Genomic DNA, 15,216 nt, shown 5'->3' with positions numbered 1-15,216 from the left:
CTGATAGGCTTACCTGAGATTGATAGATAGAAATGATTTACATGTAATGATTTACATGTTCAAATAAAATGTGCATGTCTCCACAAACTTGAATCTCAAGCATTTTTATGTCACTCAGAAATTAGTGCAGCTCATGGACAAAACAAAAAAGAAGATTCACAATAAACTATTTATATAAAAAAAAGAAAACACCATGAATACAACCACAAGTTATGACAAAAAACTTTAATCTGTTGATTTCCAAGATTACATGATAATTATCAATAATAATAAATGTATTGGTTACATGTGTTACATTTTAAAAGCCATTAGAATACATATTAGCTTTCCACTCCATGATCCTGTCCTTGTTTGTTTCCAAACAGCTCATCTGACACTCTTCCTCAGATCCATGAGAGTCAATACAGCTGCTGTTTTGTCTTGCCCCACTTTTTATTTTTTTAAAGTTCAGTGGTCAAATGACCATAAACACCCTGTTATTGGGATAAAATCGACCACTATCCCATAGTTTCACATCTAGCACCAGAGTGACTTGATTTAAGAGTTCAACAGAGACATTCTCTCTGTACTACATATCATCATCTGCAATATCAATACTGAAATGCTACATTTAAATGTGAAATAGACTCTTGGTGGTACTCTAGCCTTTGTGAAATTACTTAGCGATCATACTTGCTTTTTGTCCTCTTTTATTGGAAAAGCACATGGGAATGGAGCTTATTTTGAGAGTTGTATAGTGAATGCACATAATCCACAGTCATGATTTGTATCATAACCAGTTGGAATGATTTTCAATGCCCTTGAAATCACATAAAACACAAAATTAGTATCTAAAAAAGCTACAGTGGTAATACTTGAGAACATAAAAAAGACAAACAAAGGGAACAAAAATACCTTGCTGATTAGGATGCGTTAATCTGTAAGTAGTAATACAAAAAAACACACATTTTAACATAACATCAAAGGACTAAATGCTTGATTTAACAATTTACAAAAACGGTTCATAAATGACATCATATAGCTTTGAGTTAGACATCATGCTGAGGTGTGTGCAAGAAAATGCTGCAAGTTAGAGAGGTTATAGCACTGACACCAGCTGTATCCAGTCAAGAGCTCACAAACAAGAGAACGCTTCATCCACGCTCTGTGAATTCTAGCGCAAGGAGCGGCTTCGATTGCAGAGAAACTCCTGTCTGAGCATTCCAGAGGTTTTAATATTACGTGCATGTCACCAAATGACACAATGGAACAGAGTGAGCGCACATCTGTGTGTCCGTCGCGTTGTTTCTGTAGCTGACAATAGTGAGATGTTGTAAAGATCTAAAGAAGGTCAGGCAAGTGACTGTAGACTGAGTCGAGCAGCGTCTGGCTTGCTTCTTGACTCTTCACCCCTGCTATCTCGAACAAGCGGTCCAGCTTGTCCTCCGCCATCGGAATCTCCTCAATAACATGGAGCTCCTCAGGGTTGAGAATGTGCAACATCTCGTCAAAGATGGGCTGCAGGTCACAGGGGTCCAGACGCACCTGCCGCAGCACTGTGTCCTTTTTCTCTGTGGGACAGAAGATTGAGTGTTGCCATTAATAAAACAAACATTTTAGGATTTATTATTCATTATAGTCTTTATAACATCATACTAAAAGAAGAGTGCAAATTTTAAAGAAAAGCTTCATATTTAATAAGAGATGGTGTGATGAAAAAAATCACAGCTCAAGAAGAAAAAAATAGCATTTCTTATGATTGTTGGCATATTTTAACAGTGGAACATAAAGCATCCACAATGGGGCAACATATTTGCGTTTACCACATTAAAAGTGCAAACACTCTAGTTTGGGCAAACTTGTTTAAATCTTTCCTTGAACAATATAGGACACTTAATTGTCATTTAAAGTTGAATCGTATTACTTAATTACTTTTATTAATTATGATAACAGAATAATATTTATATTAATAAGACTAAATATTTTAAAATATACATGTTTATTGTTATGTATTATTATTTCAAAATTTTACTAATATAAAATAAAATTACAAAATTGCATTTAATACATAATTAATACATAAGTATTATAGGGCCTAGCAATCAAAAAAGGTAACATTTCTAGATTTAAATTATTTGTGACCTTGGACCACAAAACCAGTCATAAGGGTCTTTTTTTTTTTTTTTAGATTTATACATCATCTGAAAGCTGATGTAGTACTCAAAAATTAAGTTTTGATACATTTACGGTAGGAAATTTACAAAATATCTTCATGGAACATGATCTTTACTTAATATCCTAATGATTTTTGGCATAAAAAAAAAAAATCAATAATTTTGACCCATACACTGAATTGTTGGCTATTGCTACAAATATACCCACTGGTTTTGTGGTCCAGGGTCACATTTGCATGATTTGAAATGGTTGAACATACAATGCAGAAACGTAAAGCATCCACAAGGGGGCGATATATTGTAAGATACTACTACAATACCTTTCACCACGTGAAAGGTGCAAAAACAATTACATTTTAATTTAATTACACATTCATGAATTGAAATTGTTATCTATCTATCTATATTGTCTAGCAATTAAAAAGGTAACAATATTTGAAATGGTTCAACATACTATGCAGAAACAAAACATCACAAGGAGGAATTCGGAGCACTTAAATGATAAATTACATTATATTTTAATTTTATATTTTAATTTAAAGTGTGACATTTTGATCATCTGAAATATAATAAAAATACTTATTAAATATTGTATTTTTATATATCATTATAGGTTTATTACTACTCATTTTTTATTAGTGTGTTTTTCTAGCTGATTTTCTTCCTAGTGTTTATCCATGTGTGTTTACCTTTGGTTATGAAAGAGCCTGTCCGGCTGAGGGCAGAGTCCTTGCTGGAAGTGGAGTCACAGCGCAGCAGCGGCTCTGATTCGTCGGTGAAGAATCCTTTGGTGCGCTCCATGGGGGACTGCTCCACCACCACACCGGGCGACTCGAAAGGCTTATGGCTGGGGCTCAGACAATGGCTTACATTCACAGCCGTCATTAGCTTGTTCAGGTCAACCTACGGCAAAAGAGGAGTCACAGTACATGTTAATGACAGCGATGAGAACGTCATTCTGGCACACATTTCTATAGAGATTCTTTTTCATCCCCCCCCCCCCCCCCCATGTTTGCTATGAGTTAATACATATTAAAACACAAATCAACACATTCTTACCAGTGAAAAGTTTATCCAATTTCTTCATGAATTTAAGATTTTTTTTTACAACCAGAACCAGATGCTGCGCAATGTTGTGCCATCTTGAAATTCATTGATTTTAATTGTGAATGACAAAACATTGACCGCTCCAAGATGACAGACGCGTCGAAGTGTCTGGAGCTGTCGAATGTGGAATCTACCTATACACATCTATGGTGTGTTCAACTGATGTACACTCAACGGCTAGAGAATACTCACAATGCACCGTGAGGGTCGTGTGGAATGAATTTCCGCATCTCACCAGAAGACGGCGTGAGAGCTAAATCATCCATCCATCCATTTTCCAGACTGCTGGTCCAATATGGGTACAGTAATATCGCACAGGTATAAATTTATTTTTAACTGATTATTAAATAGTTTAATTAAGATTTATACATGCTTGTTTCAGAGTTCAAGATAAATCTCTTCATTACTACAAGAGATACACTTCAAGAGCTAGTTTGCTAAGTTTCAAAAGATTATTAAACAGCCAGCACAAACTATGGGCAGCCCTTCCAGTCTGAATTTGCTCACTTGTTTTCATTCAGTCCTTCAACTAGAGTAAACTATATTAGTGGACTAATGTAGGGAATAGTGAATGAGGGTATATGGGGTGATTTCGAACACAGGTTGAGTTTTACACCCCGACTGCAGATTAAGTAGCGTCTGGCTTGCTTCTTGACTCTTCAACCCTGCAATCTTGAACAACTGGTCCAGCTTGTCCTCCGCCATTGGGATCTCCTCAATAAGAGCTCCTATGGAGCTCCTCAGAGTTGAGAATGTGCAACATATTGTCCAAAAGTAAAATAAGAATGAGGAAGAACACTGTTATATGTTTCATATCAGCAACAAGGGTTTCATGTCAGATAGTTACCATGCATCTGATAGGCTTACCTGAGATTGATAGATAGAAATGATTTACATGTAATGATTTACATGTTCAAATAAAATGTGCATGTCTCCACAAACTTGAATCTCAAGCATTTTTATGTCACTCAGAAATTAGTGCAGCTCATGGACAAAACAAAAAAGAAGATTCACAATAAACTATTTATATAAAAAAAAGAAAACACCATGAATACAACCACAAGTTATGACAAAAAACTTTAATCTGTTGATTTCCAAGATTACATGATAATTATCAATAATAATAAATGTATTGGTTACATGTGTTACATTTTAAAAGCCATTAGAATACATATTAGCTTTCCACTCCATGATCCTGTCCTTGTTTGTTTCCAAACAGCTCATCTGACACTCTTCCTCAGATCCATGAGAGTCAATACAGCTGCTGTTTTGTCTTGCCCCACTTTTTATTTTTTTAAAGTTCAGTGGTCAAATGACCATAAACACCCTGTTATTGGGATAAAATCGACCACTATCCCATAGTTTCACATCTAGCACCAGAGTGACTTGATTTAAGAGTTCAACAGAGACATTCTCTCTGTACTACATATCATCATCTGCAATATCAATACTGAAATGCTACATTTAAATGTGAAATAGACTCTTGGTGGTACTCTAGCCTTTGTGAAATTACTTAGCGATCATACTTGCTTTTTGTCCTCTTTTATTGGAAAAGCACATGGGAATGGAGCTTATTTTGAGAGTTGTATAGTGAATGCACATAATCCACAGTCATGATTTGTATCATAACCAGTTGGAATGATTTTCAATGCCCTTGAAATCACATAAAACACAAAATTAGTATCTAAAAAAGCTACAGTGGTAATACTTGAGAACATAAAAAAGACAAACAAAGGGAACAAAAATACCTTGCTGATTAGGATGCGTTAATCTGTAAGTAGTAATACAAAAAAACACACATTTTAACATAACATCAAAGGACTAAATGCTTGATTTAACAATTTACAAAAACGGTTCATAAATGACATCATATAGCTTTGAGTTAGACATCATGCTGAGGTGTGTGCAAGAAAATGCTGCAAGTTAGAGAGGTTATAGCACTGACACCAGCTGTATCCAGTCAAGAGCTCACAAACAAGAGAACGCTTCATCCACGCTCTGTGAATTCTAGCGCAAGGAGCGGCTTCGATTGCAGAGAAACTCCTGTCTGAGCATTCCAGAGGTTTTAATATTACGTGCATGTCACCAAATGACACAATGGAACAGAGTGAGCGCACATCTGTGTGTCCGTCGCGTTGTTTCTGTAGCTGACAATAGTGAGATGTTGTAAAGATCTAAAGAAGGTCAGGCAAGTGACTGTAGACTGAGTCGAGCAGCGTCTGGCTTGCTTCTTGACTCTTCACCCCTGCTATCTCGAACAAGCGGTCCAGCTTGTCCTCCGCCATCGGAATCTCCTCAATAACATGGAGCTCCTCAGGGTTGAGAATGTGCAACATCTCGTCAAAGATGGGCTGCAGGTCACAGGGGTCCAGACGCACCTGCCGCAGCACTGTGTCCTTTTTCTCTGTGGGACAGAAGATTGAGTGTTGCCATTAATAAAACAAACATTTTAGGATTTATTATTCATTATAGTCTTTATAACATCATACTAAAAGAAGAGTGCAAATTTTAAAGAAAAGCTTCATATTTAATAAGAGATGGTGTGATGAAAAAAATCACAGCTCAAGAAGAAAAAAATAGCATTTCTTATGATTGTTGGCATATTTTAACAGTGGAACATAAAGCATCCACAATGGGGCAACATATTTGCGTTTACCACATTAAAAGTGCAAACACTCTAGTTTGGGCAAACTTGTTTAAATCTTTCCTTGAACAATATAGGACACTTAATTGTCATTTAAAGTTGAATCGTATTACTTAATTACTTTTATTAATTATGATAACAGAATAATATTTATATTAATAAGACTAAATATTTTAAAATATACATGTTTATTGTTATGTATTATTATTTCAAAATTTTACTAATATAAAATAAAATTACAAAATTGCATTTAATACATAATTAATACATAAGTATTATAGGGCCTAGCAATCAAAAAAGGTAACATTTCTAGATTTAAATTATTTGTGACCTTGGACCACAAAACCAGTCATAAGGGTCTTTTTTTTTTTTTTTAGATTTATACATCATCTGAAAGCTGATGTAGTACTCAAAAATTAAGTTTTGATACATTTACGGTAGGAAATTTACAAAATATCTTCATGGAACATGATCTTTACTTAATATCCTAATGATTTTTGGCATAAAAAAAAAAAATCAATAATTTTGACCCATACACTGAATTGTTGGCTATTGCTACAAATATACCCACTGGTTTTGTGGTCCAGGGTCACATTTGCATGATTTGAAATGGTTGAACATACAATGCAGAAACGTAAAGCATCCACAAGGGGGCGATATATTGTAAGATACTACTACAATACCTTTCACCACGTGAAAGGTGCAAAAACAATTACATTTTAATTTAATTACACATTCATGAATTGAAATTGTTATCTATCTATCTATATTGTCTAGCAATTAAAAAGGTAACAATATTTGAAATGGTTCAACATACTATGCAGAAACAAAACATCACAAGGAGGAATTCGGAGCACTTAAATGATAAATTACATTATATTTTAATTTTATATTTTAATTTAAAGTGTGACATTTTGATCATCTGAAATATAATAAAAATACTTATTAAATATTGTATTTTTATATATCATTATAGGTTTATTACTACTCATTTTTTATTAGTGTGTTTTTCTAGCTGATTTTCTTCCTAGTGTTTATCCATGTGTGTTTACCTTTGGTTATGAAAGAGCCTGTCCGGCTGAGGGCAGAGTCCTTGCTGGAAGTGGAGTCACAGCGCAGCAGCGGCTCTGATTCGTCGGTGAAGAATCCTTTGGTGCGCTCCATGGGGGACTGCTCCACCACCACACCGGGCGACTCGAAAGGCTTATGGCTGGGGCTCAGACAATGGCTTACATTCACAGCCGTCATTAGCTTGTTCAGGTCAACCTACGGCAAAAGAGGAGTCACAGTACATGTTAATGACAGCGATGAGAACGTCATTCTGGCACACATTTCTATAGAGATTCTTTTTCATACCGTTCTGAACCCACAAGTGTATCCTGTCAGAACAAACAGAGTTTTCTTGGAACAACTATTACGCGAGTAATGGATTTGAAAGAATGAGGGTCTTTGCTGATAGACAGCGATGACTGTATTAATGTGTGGGCTCTACAAGTGTATCACTATGTGCTCACAGCCAGGTCAGCACAAAGGGTTCAGCCTTCGCAGCCCTGGACCACCCACATGAGTCCTGTCCCTGTTAAGTCTTTGCGTCAGGGGAGGACAGATGAAAAAAATCCAGTACAGCCAGAAATTCACTGCCCACAGAGCACATGGCCTGTGTTACAGTCACAAAACCCCCTGTGCGCAAAGCATACTTGTTATGCCAGTTTGTTGGAACATTAATGGTGCATTTCCGAGAACAAGTCACTTCACAGGAAGTCGGTACAGTCAATATCAAATAGACTTGGTGACTCCTAAGAAAGCTCTGGTGACTCCCAGATTGGGAAGTCCTGACATAAGCTATTCAAGGAAGCATATAATAGGCTGGGCAGGTATTCAAACTTCTGAAGTGGAACATCCAAATTATAGGGAGGAAGGAAACCACTCCATTTCCGGGAAAGTTTCCCTTGGAATCAGCAGTGAATAATCAATGCCACAAAAAGCAGACCATTACTCTGAGTGGCACGGCGAGAGATCACATTTAGTCATTCATTAGCCACCCCACACAGAGAAAAACAACTCTGAACTCAAAGACACCACCAGGAAAATGGCAACACAAGAGGTCAAGCGAGATAATATATGAGTAATGGAGCATTACAGAACACGGAATTTTACATTGATTGTGCTATTGTGTTTGTTTTTTCTAAGAAAATCTGGTAATTTCACTGAACAGGTAGTTAACTGTCCAAATTTAATACACAAAATTTATGCAATGATGTGAGTTTTCTTTGACTTCAGAAATCTTGTATTTTGGCACACAACAACAGTAGGAAATAAACTAACAGATAACACTGCTCCACCCTGTCTATGAAATCATGCATTAGTGCCGAAAGGAAGGAAGTAAGTGTGCCGCAGCACATGCAAGATACAAAAATAGCCGCTTTTTACAATATATAAATATATATATATATATATATATATATAGAGTATATACTGTACTAATATACTAAACTGTACTATAAAATATACACTGCAATGCAAAAACGTTGGGTATACACATGAAATTATATGCTATTGTGTTTGTTTTTTCTAAGAAAATCTGGTAATTTCACTGAACAGGTAGTTAACTGTCCAAATTTAATACACAAAATTTATGCAATGATGTGAGTTTTCTTTGACTTCAGAAATCTTGTATTTTGGCACACAACAACAGTAGGAAATAAACTAACAGATAACACTGCTCCACCCTGTCTATGAAATCATGCATTAGTGCCGAAAGGAAGGAAGTAAGTGTGCCGCAGCACATGCAAGATACAAAAATAGCCGCTTTTTACAAGGGAAGCCAGAATGAGTGCAGCAATTACAGATGCATCTCTCTGGTGAGCATTGCTGGCAAATTGTTTATCCGTCTATATCCAAATGCAAAAGCTTTATGCCCCCAAAAATGAACAAAAAAGGGATCATTTAGATTTTTGGCAATGTGGCATTATTTTCATGCCAATTAGGCATGTTTTCATACAAAATTACTGTAATATGAAGGAAAATTACAGTAATGAGAATGAGATTTGTACAGTAGTCTAATGACAACTGATGTTTAAATGTGCCTCATTTTAATAATTAAAAAAATTTTTTTTTATATTGTATATAGTATATGCATACTGTGTGAAATAAATGTTTACCTATATATATATATATATATATATATATATATATATATGTGTGTGTGTGTATATATATATATATATATATATATATATATATATATATATATAGAGTATATACTGTACTAATATACTAAACTGTACTATAAAATATACACTGCAATGCAAAAACGTTGGGTATACACATGAAATTATATATGAAGAGTTCAGATGCAAAAGCCTCTAAGTGGCGTTTGAAATTTTGTTCTAAAATGAGCATTTTTATCAGGCTCCTATGTTTATGTTCGGTTATTTCACTTTGATGGCAATGGAAAGAACCTATTCATTGCCATTAAAGGGAAATTAAAGAGAGCCTGATAAAAATACTCATCTTAGAACAAAATTTCAAACGCCACTTAGATGCTTTTGCCTCTGAACAAGTCTCTTAAAAATAGATTCTTTGATTAACAAAATTCACATGAACAGCATTTTTCAAAGAGACATTTTTGTAAGTCTTCACTGTCATTTTTCATCAATTTAATGCATCTTCGCTGAATAGAAGTATTAATTTATTTCAAAAACCCCTAACCCCCTAAGTAGTATACAGTAAATGCACGCATATCAACATTACATTATTGCTGAATCCATATCACTTGTATTAGAACTGACTAATACAAACTAGAGGCTTCCACATCTAGGTCCAGCCTCAATGAAATCAACAAGCGCATTATTCTAACCACACAGTCTACTGTTCAGGCAAGTTGCATGTCGCAGGAAGGAGGATGGGTGTATACCCAAATATCTTCTCTATTCATATCCAGCAAACAAGCTGTTGGCAAACGTCTGGAACCACAACATGGGAGCCGCCATGAACGCTGTGCCATCACCCACCAGGACACAAGCCACAGATGTGGAAAGTGTGTCACTCCCACACTGATCTTATTAGCCGCAGTTAACACTGCTCCAGACTCAACAAGACCACCTACAGTAACAGCACACAGCGAATGGTCCACATCTGACTACACAAAGCCTGGTAGTGGAACTTCAACATTATACATTAAAAAAATGATTTCAAGGGAAACAAAAGTTCTTTGTTTCTTCTCAATGGTTTTGAAAACCTGTCAAAAGGCGTTATATAAATAGTAACATGGGACAGACTGGTGGTGGCTTTCAGACGGCGTCTAAAAGTTCTGGGGCTGTTTGGCCGGCATCCATGACAAGTGAAGCACTGGGTGTGTTTACCCTCTGAGGGCCCTTATCTGAGGTTTACTTGCATTCTGACTCCAAGTGGTATGACTTTGTATCCCTTGTAACTCATAAAAGTGCATGTCATTCTGTTTATAAGCAGTAAAAGAACTAATAACATATGATTCCGGGAGAAATCTGAGTGTATATAAAATTATATATATAAGTACAAGAGATCAAACATTTGAAGAAATTATGCATTTTACTTCCTTACTTCCCAGACATTTGTAAACATGGAGGAAACATACCTAAATCCAAATGTCCAAATGGTTTTGAGACTCATTTAATCTGATACTAATGTCTTTCTATTTCTTACCACGTGCAATTCATTCTCCTGACGGGAGGTTATGCGTGCTGTGGCACTGTGGAGCATGGGATACATGTGATTTGATCTACAAACATGTGGCTCTGATGAATGCCGCTCTGTCATGATAATGATGTTTCATCCTCTTTGCTGCAACATTTTCATTCAGCATTGCTAATTCAATATCTACAGTGGCCAAGAGAGCTCAACGCGCTGCAACTTCAGAAAACACATGCAAATAGAAAAAGCACCAGCAAATCAAGAAAACATCTTCATCAGTTTGACAGCAGGTGCTGCAAATGCTCATAACGCAAACAAATAAAGAAACGCGCCGCAAATGCTCACAACACAACCAAATAAAGAATTTTATTTGCAGCGCGTTTCTTTGTTTGGTTGTGTTGTGAGTATTTGCAGTGCGTTTCGTTATTTGGTTGTGTTGTGAGCATTTGCAGTGTGTGTTGTTCAATTGATGAAGTTGTTTTCTTAATTTGCAGGTGTTTTTTTTCTATTTGCAGCGCGTTGAGCTCTCTCGGCCACCGTAAATATCAGATCTTGTAAGCACCATTTGTGTTTTTGCTCAGAGAAAGAGAGAATGCCCTGACAAAGCCCATTTAAATGTCACTTTCCATGGTTTAAAAGTTCCATCTTTTAAAGGAATGTTCACCACAAAAATAAAAGTCCTGTCATTATTTACTCACCCTCATGTTGTTAAAAAAATAAAAATAAAATATATAATATAATTTAAAAAAATAAATAAATAAAAATAAAATAAAATAAATAAAATAAAATAAAATAATTCTCTCATAAAATAAAATAAAATAAAATAATAAAATAAAATAAAATAAAATAAAATAATGGATTGTTCGGTTCCAAGGTAGAGAAAAATGGGTATATCCAACTAAATTTCACTTGTGAAAGACAGTTTGGAACCAATTGTTGGTTAGTTACTAGTTACTAATAAACTTATGTATCCTATCAATTAAAAATATTAATATTTTATAATATTTACTAATTCACAAAAGGAATCAGACAAAATGATCATACTTCTTATTCCATACAATAAAAGTGAATGGTGACCAGGGACTTAGTTTTCTAGCAATCAACATCAAATTAAATAGGTAAAGTAAAGTAAAGTAAAGTAAAGTGTATAGCAGGGTTCCAAATAATAAGGTTGCAAATTTAGCATAATTTAAACTACATGTCACTGGCAACGTTGGTTAGCTGTTATTGATAACTTACATGTCCTATGAATATATATAGTTTTATAATAATCATATTTTTATAATATCTTTTTTAATGTTAATCTATAGGTGAACTATTTATTTAAACATACAGATTTATAAACAAAACATGAGGACGAATGAAGTGAACGTATGAGGACTGCTTTAAAACATTGAACAGGATGTGCTCCGCAGAGAGATGACTTTGCTCTACCTTTACAGGCAAACATTCAGTGAAAGTCAACACCAGCACTGGCAATTAGGTGATTATGAGGTGGCATTGACAGGCAGACATATAAATAATTCTGAGAGTTTTATCTCACTTTATCTTGGTCATATCAGTGGCATCAAAATGAGTACAAAAGCCTTAACTTCACCATTTGCTGTGACCTTGAGACAAGGACAGAGTAAATAAAGTGGCCTTTATAAAATCTGCACACAGGAAAGGCTGTAAACTCTAAAATGAAAGTTGATGACTGATCCTCCATCTCCGGTAGCCTGTCAGGCTTTTGTCATTAGTAATGCAGCTCAATAGGATGCAGCCAGGAGTCACAATGCACTCCCGTGGTTTGTTTACTCTTCTGCGCACGTATTATCCAAGTAGAGTGTTATTAGACCTGGGGTGTGTGTGTTATGTAAGACTATTGTCAGACTCTGTTCCATGTTTTGTGTGTGTCCTGCTCCCCATGTGCCTTCCCATGCCCTTATTTGGTTAGTTTCCTGTTCCTGTCCTGATTAGTTTAGTTCATTTTTGAACGTCTTCCTGTGAACGTCTTCCTGTGAACGTCTTCCTGTGTTCGTCTCCCTTGGTGCAAATAAAGTCCTTTCAACATATTCTCCAGCGTCTCCTCGTCCCTCGTGTGTGTGCAACGTGACAACTATATACACTTGATCCATTATTGTGGCCTGACTAATGCAGCAGCTTGTGGCTTGACCATGACAGGACAGGTTTGATGTTTGCTAATATACAACAATACAAACACTTAGACTATACAGTATAGTGTAAACCAAATCATATTTTTATTATTTTATTAATAAAAACATTTTTTTTTTTTTTATTTAAAAAAACACACAAACCCCAAAATATGATTACCCTCATGTCCTAAAATGTATTCCCATCCTAAAATTTAAAAGGCAGTCATATATTATTAAAGACCCAAGACCCAATTAACACTGTGATAAAATGAATAAGATAAATATGTGGAAAATATTTGCTAAATATTTAGTTCTACATAAAATGTACAGTAGTACTGTGCTGTTTGATGCCTTATTTATTTAAATCAAAATGTATTCATTTACTTATCAATTTAATTATTTTGCTTATTTAGTTTATTTACTGATTATTTATTTAACAAATAAGTAGAAAAATAAAAATGTATTTGATCAATTTATTTATTTATTTAAATGTTAATTTAATAAATTTTTGTATTAAATACAGTAAATGTACAGTAAATACAGTCAATCTAATACAATTTTGTTTATTTAGTTATTTATTATTTCTTTTAATTAAATATAATAATTTATTATTCATTTTAATCCATTTGGTTTTATTTGAATTATTTTTATTTTTTATTTTAACTAAATGTATTTGTTTATTTAGATGAATATATTTTGTATTATTTATTTATTTGAAAATTTTTTTGCATTGCCAGGATCCCTGGCCTAATGGATGCCACCATGTTCCAGACACATGACCAGCTGAAAATGACAGCTGTAACTGAAAACATTTATTTTTGCAAAACATCATTCATCAACCTAAAACCTAGTCGCTCACCTGAGGATTGTCTTCCATGACACTACGTATCTTGTCCACCACGTCAATGCGGCGTTGGCGGTGAAGGGCATTAATCAGCTTTGCCAGGTTGGCATCGCTGTCGCGTATGGTCCAGTGCTGCAGAGCAGCGTATGCCCTCTCGTGATCAGCTGAGTAGCCCTTGGAAAAGGCGGCCACCTCTCGCTCGCTGGCACTGGCCAGAGACTTATACATGTCAATCCACTGACTGCCAATCTGTGCTGCCACAAGCTTCAGGATGTCAACACCTAGAAAATGAGAGGAAAGCTCAATCATGTTTTTCTTCTGTAAACTGTAGTTTGAACCTCAACAAGTACAGTACAACACTCCCAAGGAATTACCTTTGACAACCTGTACTGATATATTACAGTGCAGCAAGTCATATGTTGAAGTATAGAGGCAGTATGTGTGTGTTTTTAAATTTTTTTATTAATACTTTTATTCAGCAAGGATGCATTGAACGTCTTCCTGTGAACGTCTTCCTGTGTTCGTCTCCCTTGGTGCAAATAAAGTCCTTTCAACATATTCTCCAGCGTCTCCTCGTCCCTCGTGTGTGTGCAACGTGACAACTATATACACTTGATCCATTATTGTGGCCTGACTAATGCAGCAGCTTGTGGCTTGACCATGACAGGACAGGTTTGATGTTTGCTAATATACAACAATACAAACACTTATTACTATATAATGTAAACCATTTATAAAAAACTTTAAAAAAAAAAAATGTTAATAATAAAATCTATTTTTATAATATTATATTTTATTTACAAAATCCACAGACCCCCAAAATATGTTTTTCAATAGTTTTTGCTTATTTAATTATTGATTATTTATTATAGAAATAAGTACATGACTAAATATTTATATTTAATTAATTATTTTAAGCAATAGTTTTTCTTATTTAGCTATTCGTTATTTATTTTATCAGATATATTTATTTATTATTTATTTTCATTTTATATTCATTTATTTTCTTTTTTTTATTTATTTAAATCATTTTTTTTATTTTAATACAATTTATTTTAATAAAATGAAAAAAGATACATGTAACATATTTGCTAAATATTGTTTTGATTGTTACATTACATTTTTCTGCATAAAATGTACAGTAGTACTATACTGTCAGCTGTATTATTTATTTAAATCAAAATGTATTTATTTACTTTTAACAATTTTATTATTTTCAATTGTTTTTGCTCATTTAGTTATTTATTTACTGATTATTTCTTTTTTAAATAAGTAAATGACTAAATATTTATTTTAATTAATTATTTAAATGTTATTTATTTTTAAGCAATAGTTTTTGTTTATTTAACTATTAATTATTTTAATCAAATATATTATTTTATATTCATTTATTTTCCTTTCTGATTTATTTATTTTAATAATTTTTTATTTTAATAACATTTCTGTTTATAGATGAACTACGCCAGAGCGCGTACACCTCACGCACCGGATGCCGTGCGCGCGCCCAAAGACAGTTGGACATAGTGTTGTATTTGAGGTAAAATATGATATAAATACTGTTCGGTTTCTGGCACAAACCGATCGTTTCGTGTCTTAGGACATCAATGTGTCGTCACGAGCCGCAGGGTTTAATTTGGATTTGTCTGTGCATGTTTTTTTTAC

The 15,216-nt window shown here is 34.4% G+C and overlaps 2 protein-coding genes across 3 annotated transcripts in view; both read right to left on the bottom strand.

The window, feature by feature from the left end:
* Positions 1-431: 431 nt before the first annotated feature.
* On the bottom strand, positions 432-3,085 carry LOC107698324 (tumor necrosis factor receptor superfamily member 21-like). Its single transcript, XM_016499283.1, has 2 exons — positions 2,843-3,085; positions 432-1,550 (listed from the first exon to the last, which is right to left on the bottom strand). The coding sequence occupies exons 1-2, from the start codon at positions 3,036-3,038 to the stop codon at positions 1,321-1,323; spliced, it is 426 nt and encodes a 141-aa protein (XP_016354769.1). The 5' UTR covers positions 3,039-3,085; the 3' UTR covers positions 432-1,320.
* Positions 3,086-4,545: 1,460 nt separating this feature from the next.
* Positions 4,546-15,216, bottom strand: part of LOC107698348 (tumor necrosis factor receptor superfamily member 21-like) — a 29,887-nt gene continuing 19,216 nt past the window's right edge. The window contains exons 4-6 of one of the 2 annotated variants that reach the window (XM_016499306.1): positions 13,570-13,835; positions 6,957-7,170; positions 4,546-5,664 (exon numbers count right to left, since the gene is read on the bottom strand). In XM_016499306.1, coding sequence (XP_016354792.1) covers positions 5,435-5,664; positions 6,957-7,170; positions 13,570-13,835 — 710 coding nt within the window. In that variant the 3' untranslated portion in view covers positions 4,546-5,434. The remainder of the gene's footprint in view (positions 5,665-6,956; positions 7,171-13,569; positions 13,836-15,216) is intronic. The other variant, XM_016499307.1, reaches the window with a different exon arrangement.

This window comes from Sinocyclocheilus anshuiensis, unplaced genomic scaffold (genome assembly GCF_001515605.1).
Source record: "Sinocyclocheilus anshuiensis isolate Anshui unplaced genomic scaffold, SAMN03320099.WGS_v1.1 scaffold1746, whole genome shotgun sequence".
Classification (NCBI taxonomy): domain Eukaryota; kingdom Metazoa; phylum Chordata; class Actinopteri; order Cypriniformes; family Cyprinidae; genus Sinocyclocheilus; species Sinocyclocheilus anshuiensis.
This window is presented reverse-complemented; position numbering and strand designations above follow the sequence as displayed.

Excerpts from the sequence above, each read along its gene's own strand:
- LOC107698324 (XM_016499283.1), bottom strand. The coding sequence starts at position 3,038 with ATGACGGCTGTGAATGTAAGCCATTGTCTGAGCCCCAGCCATAAGCCT. Across the intron at positions 1,551-2,842 it reads AGGCTCTTTCATAACCAAAG|AGAAAAAGGACACAGTGCTG; the intron begins GTAAACACACAT and ends TCTGTCCCACAG.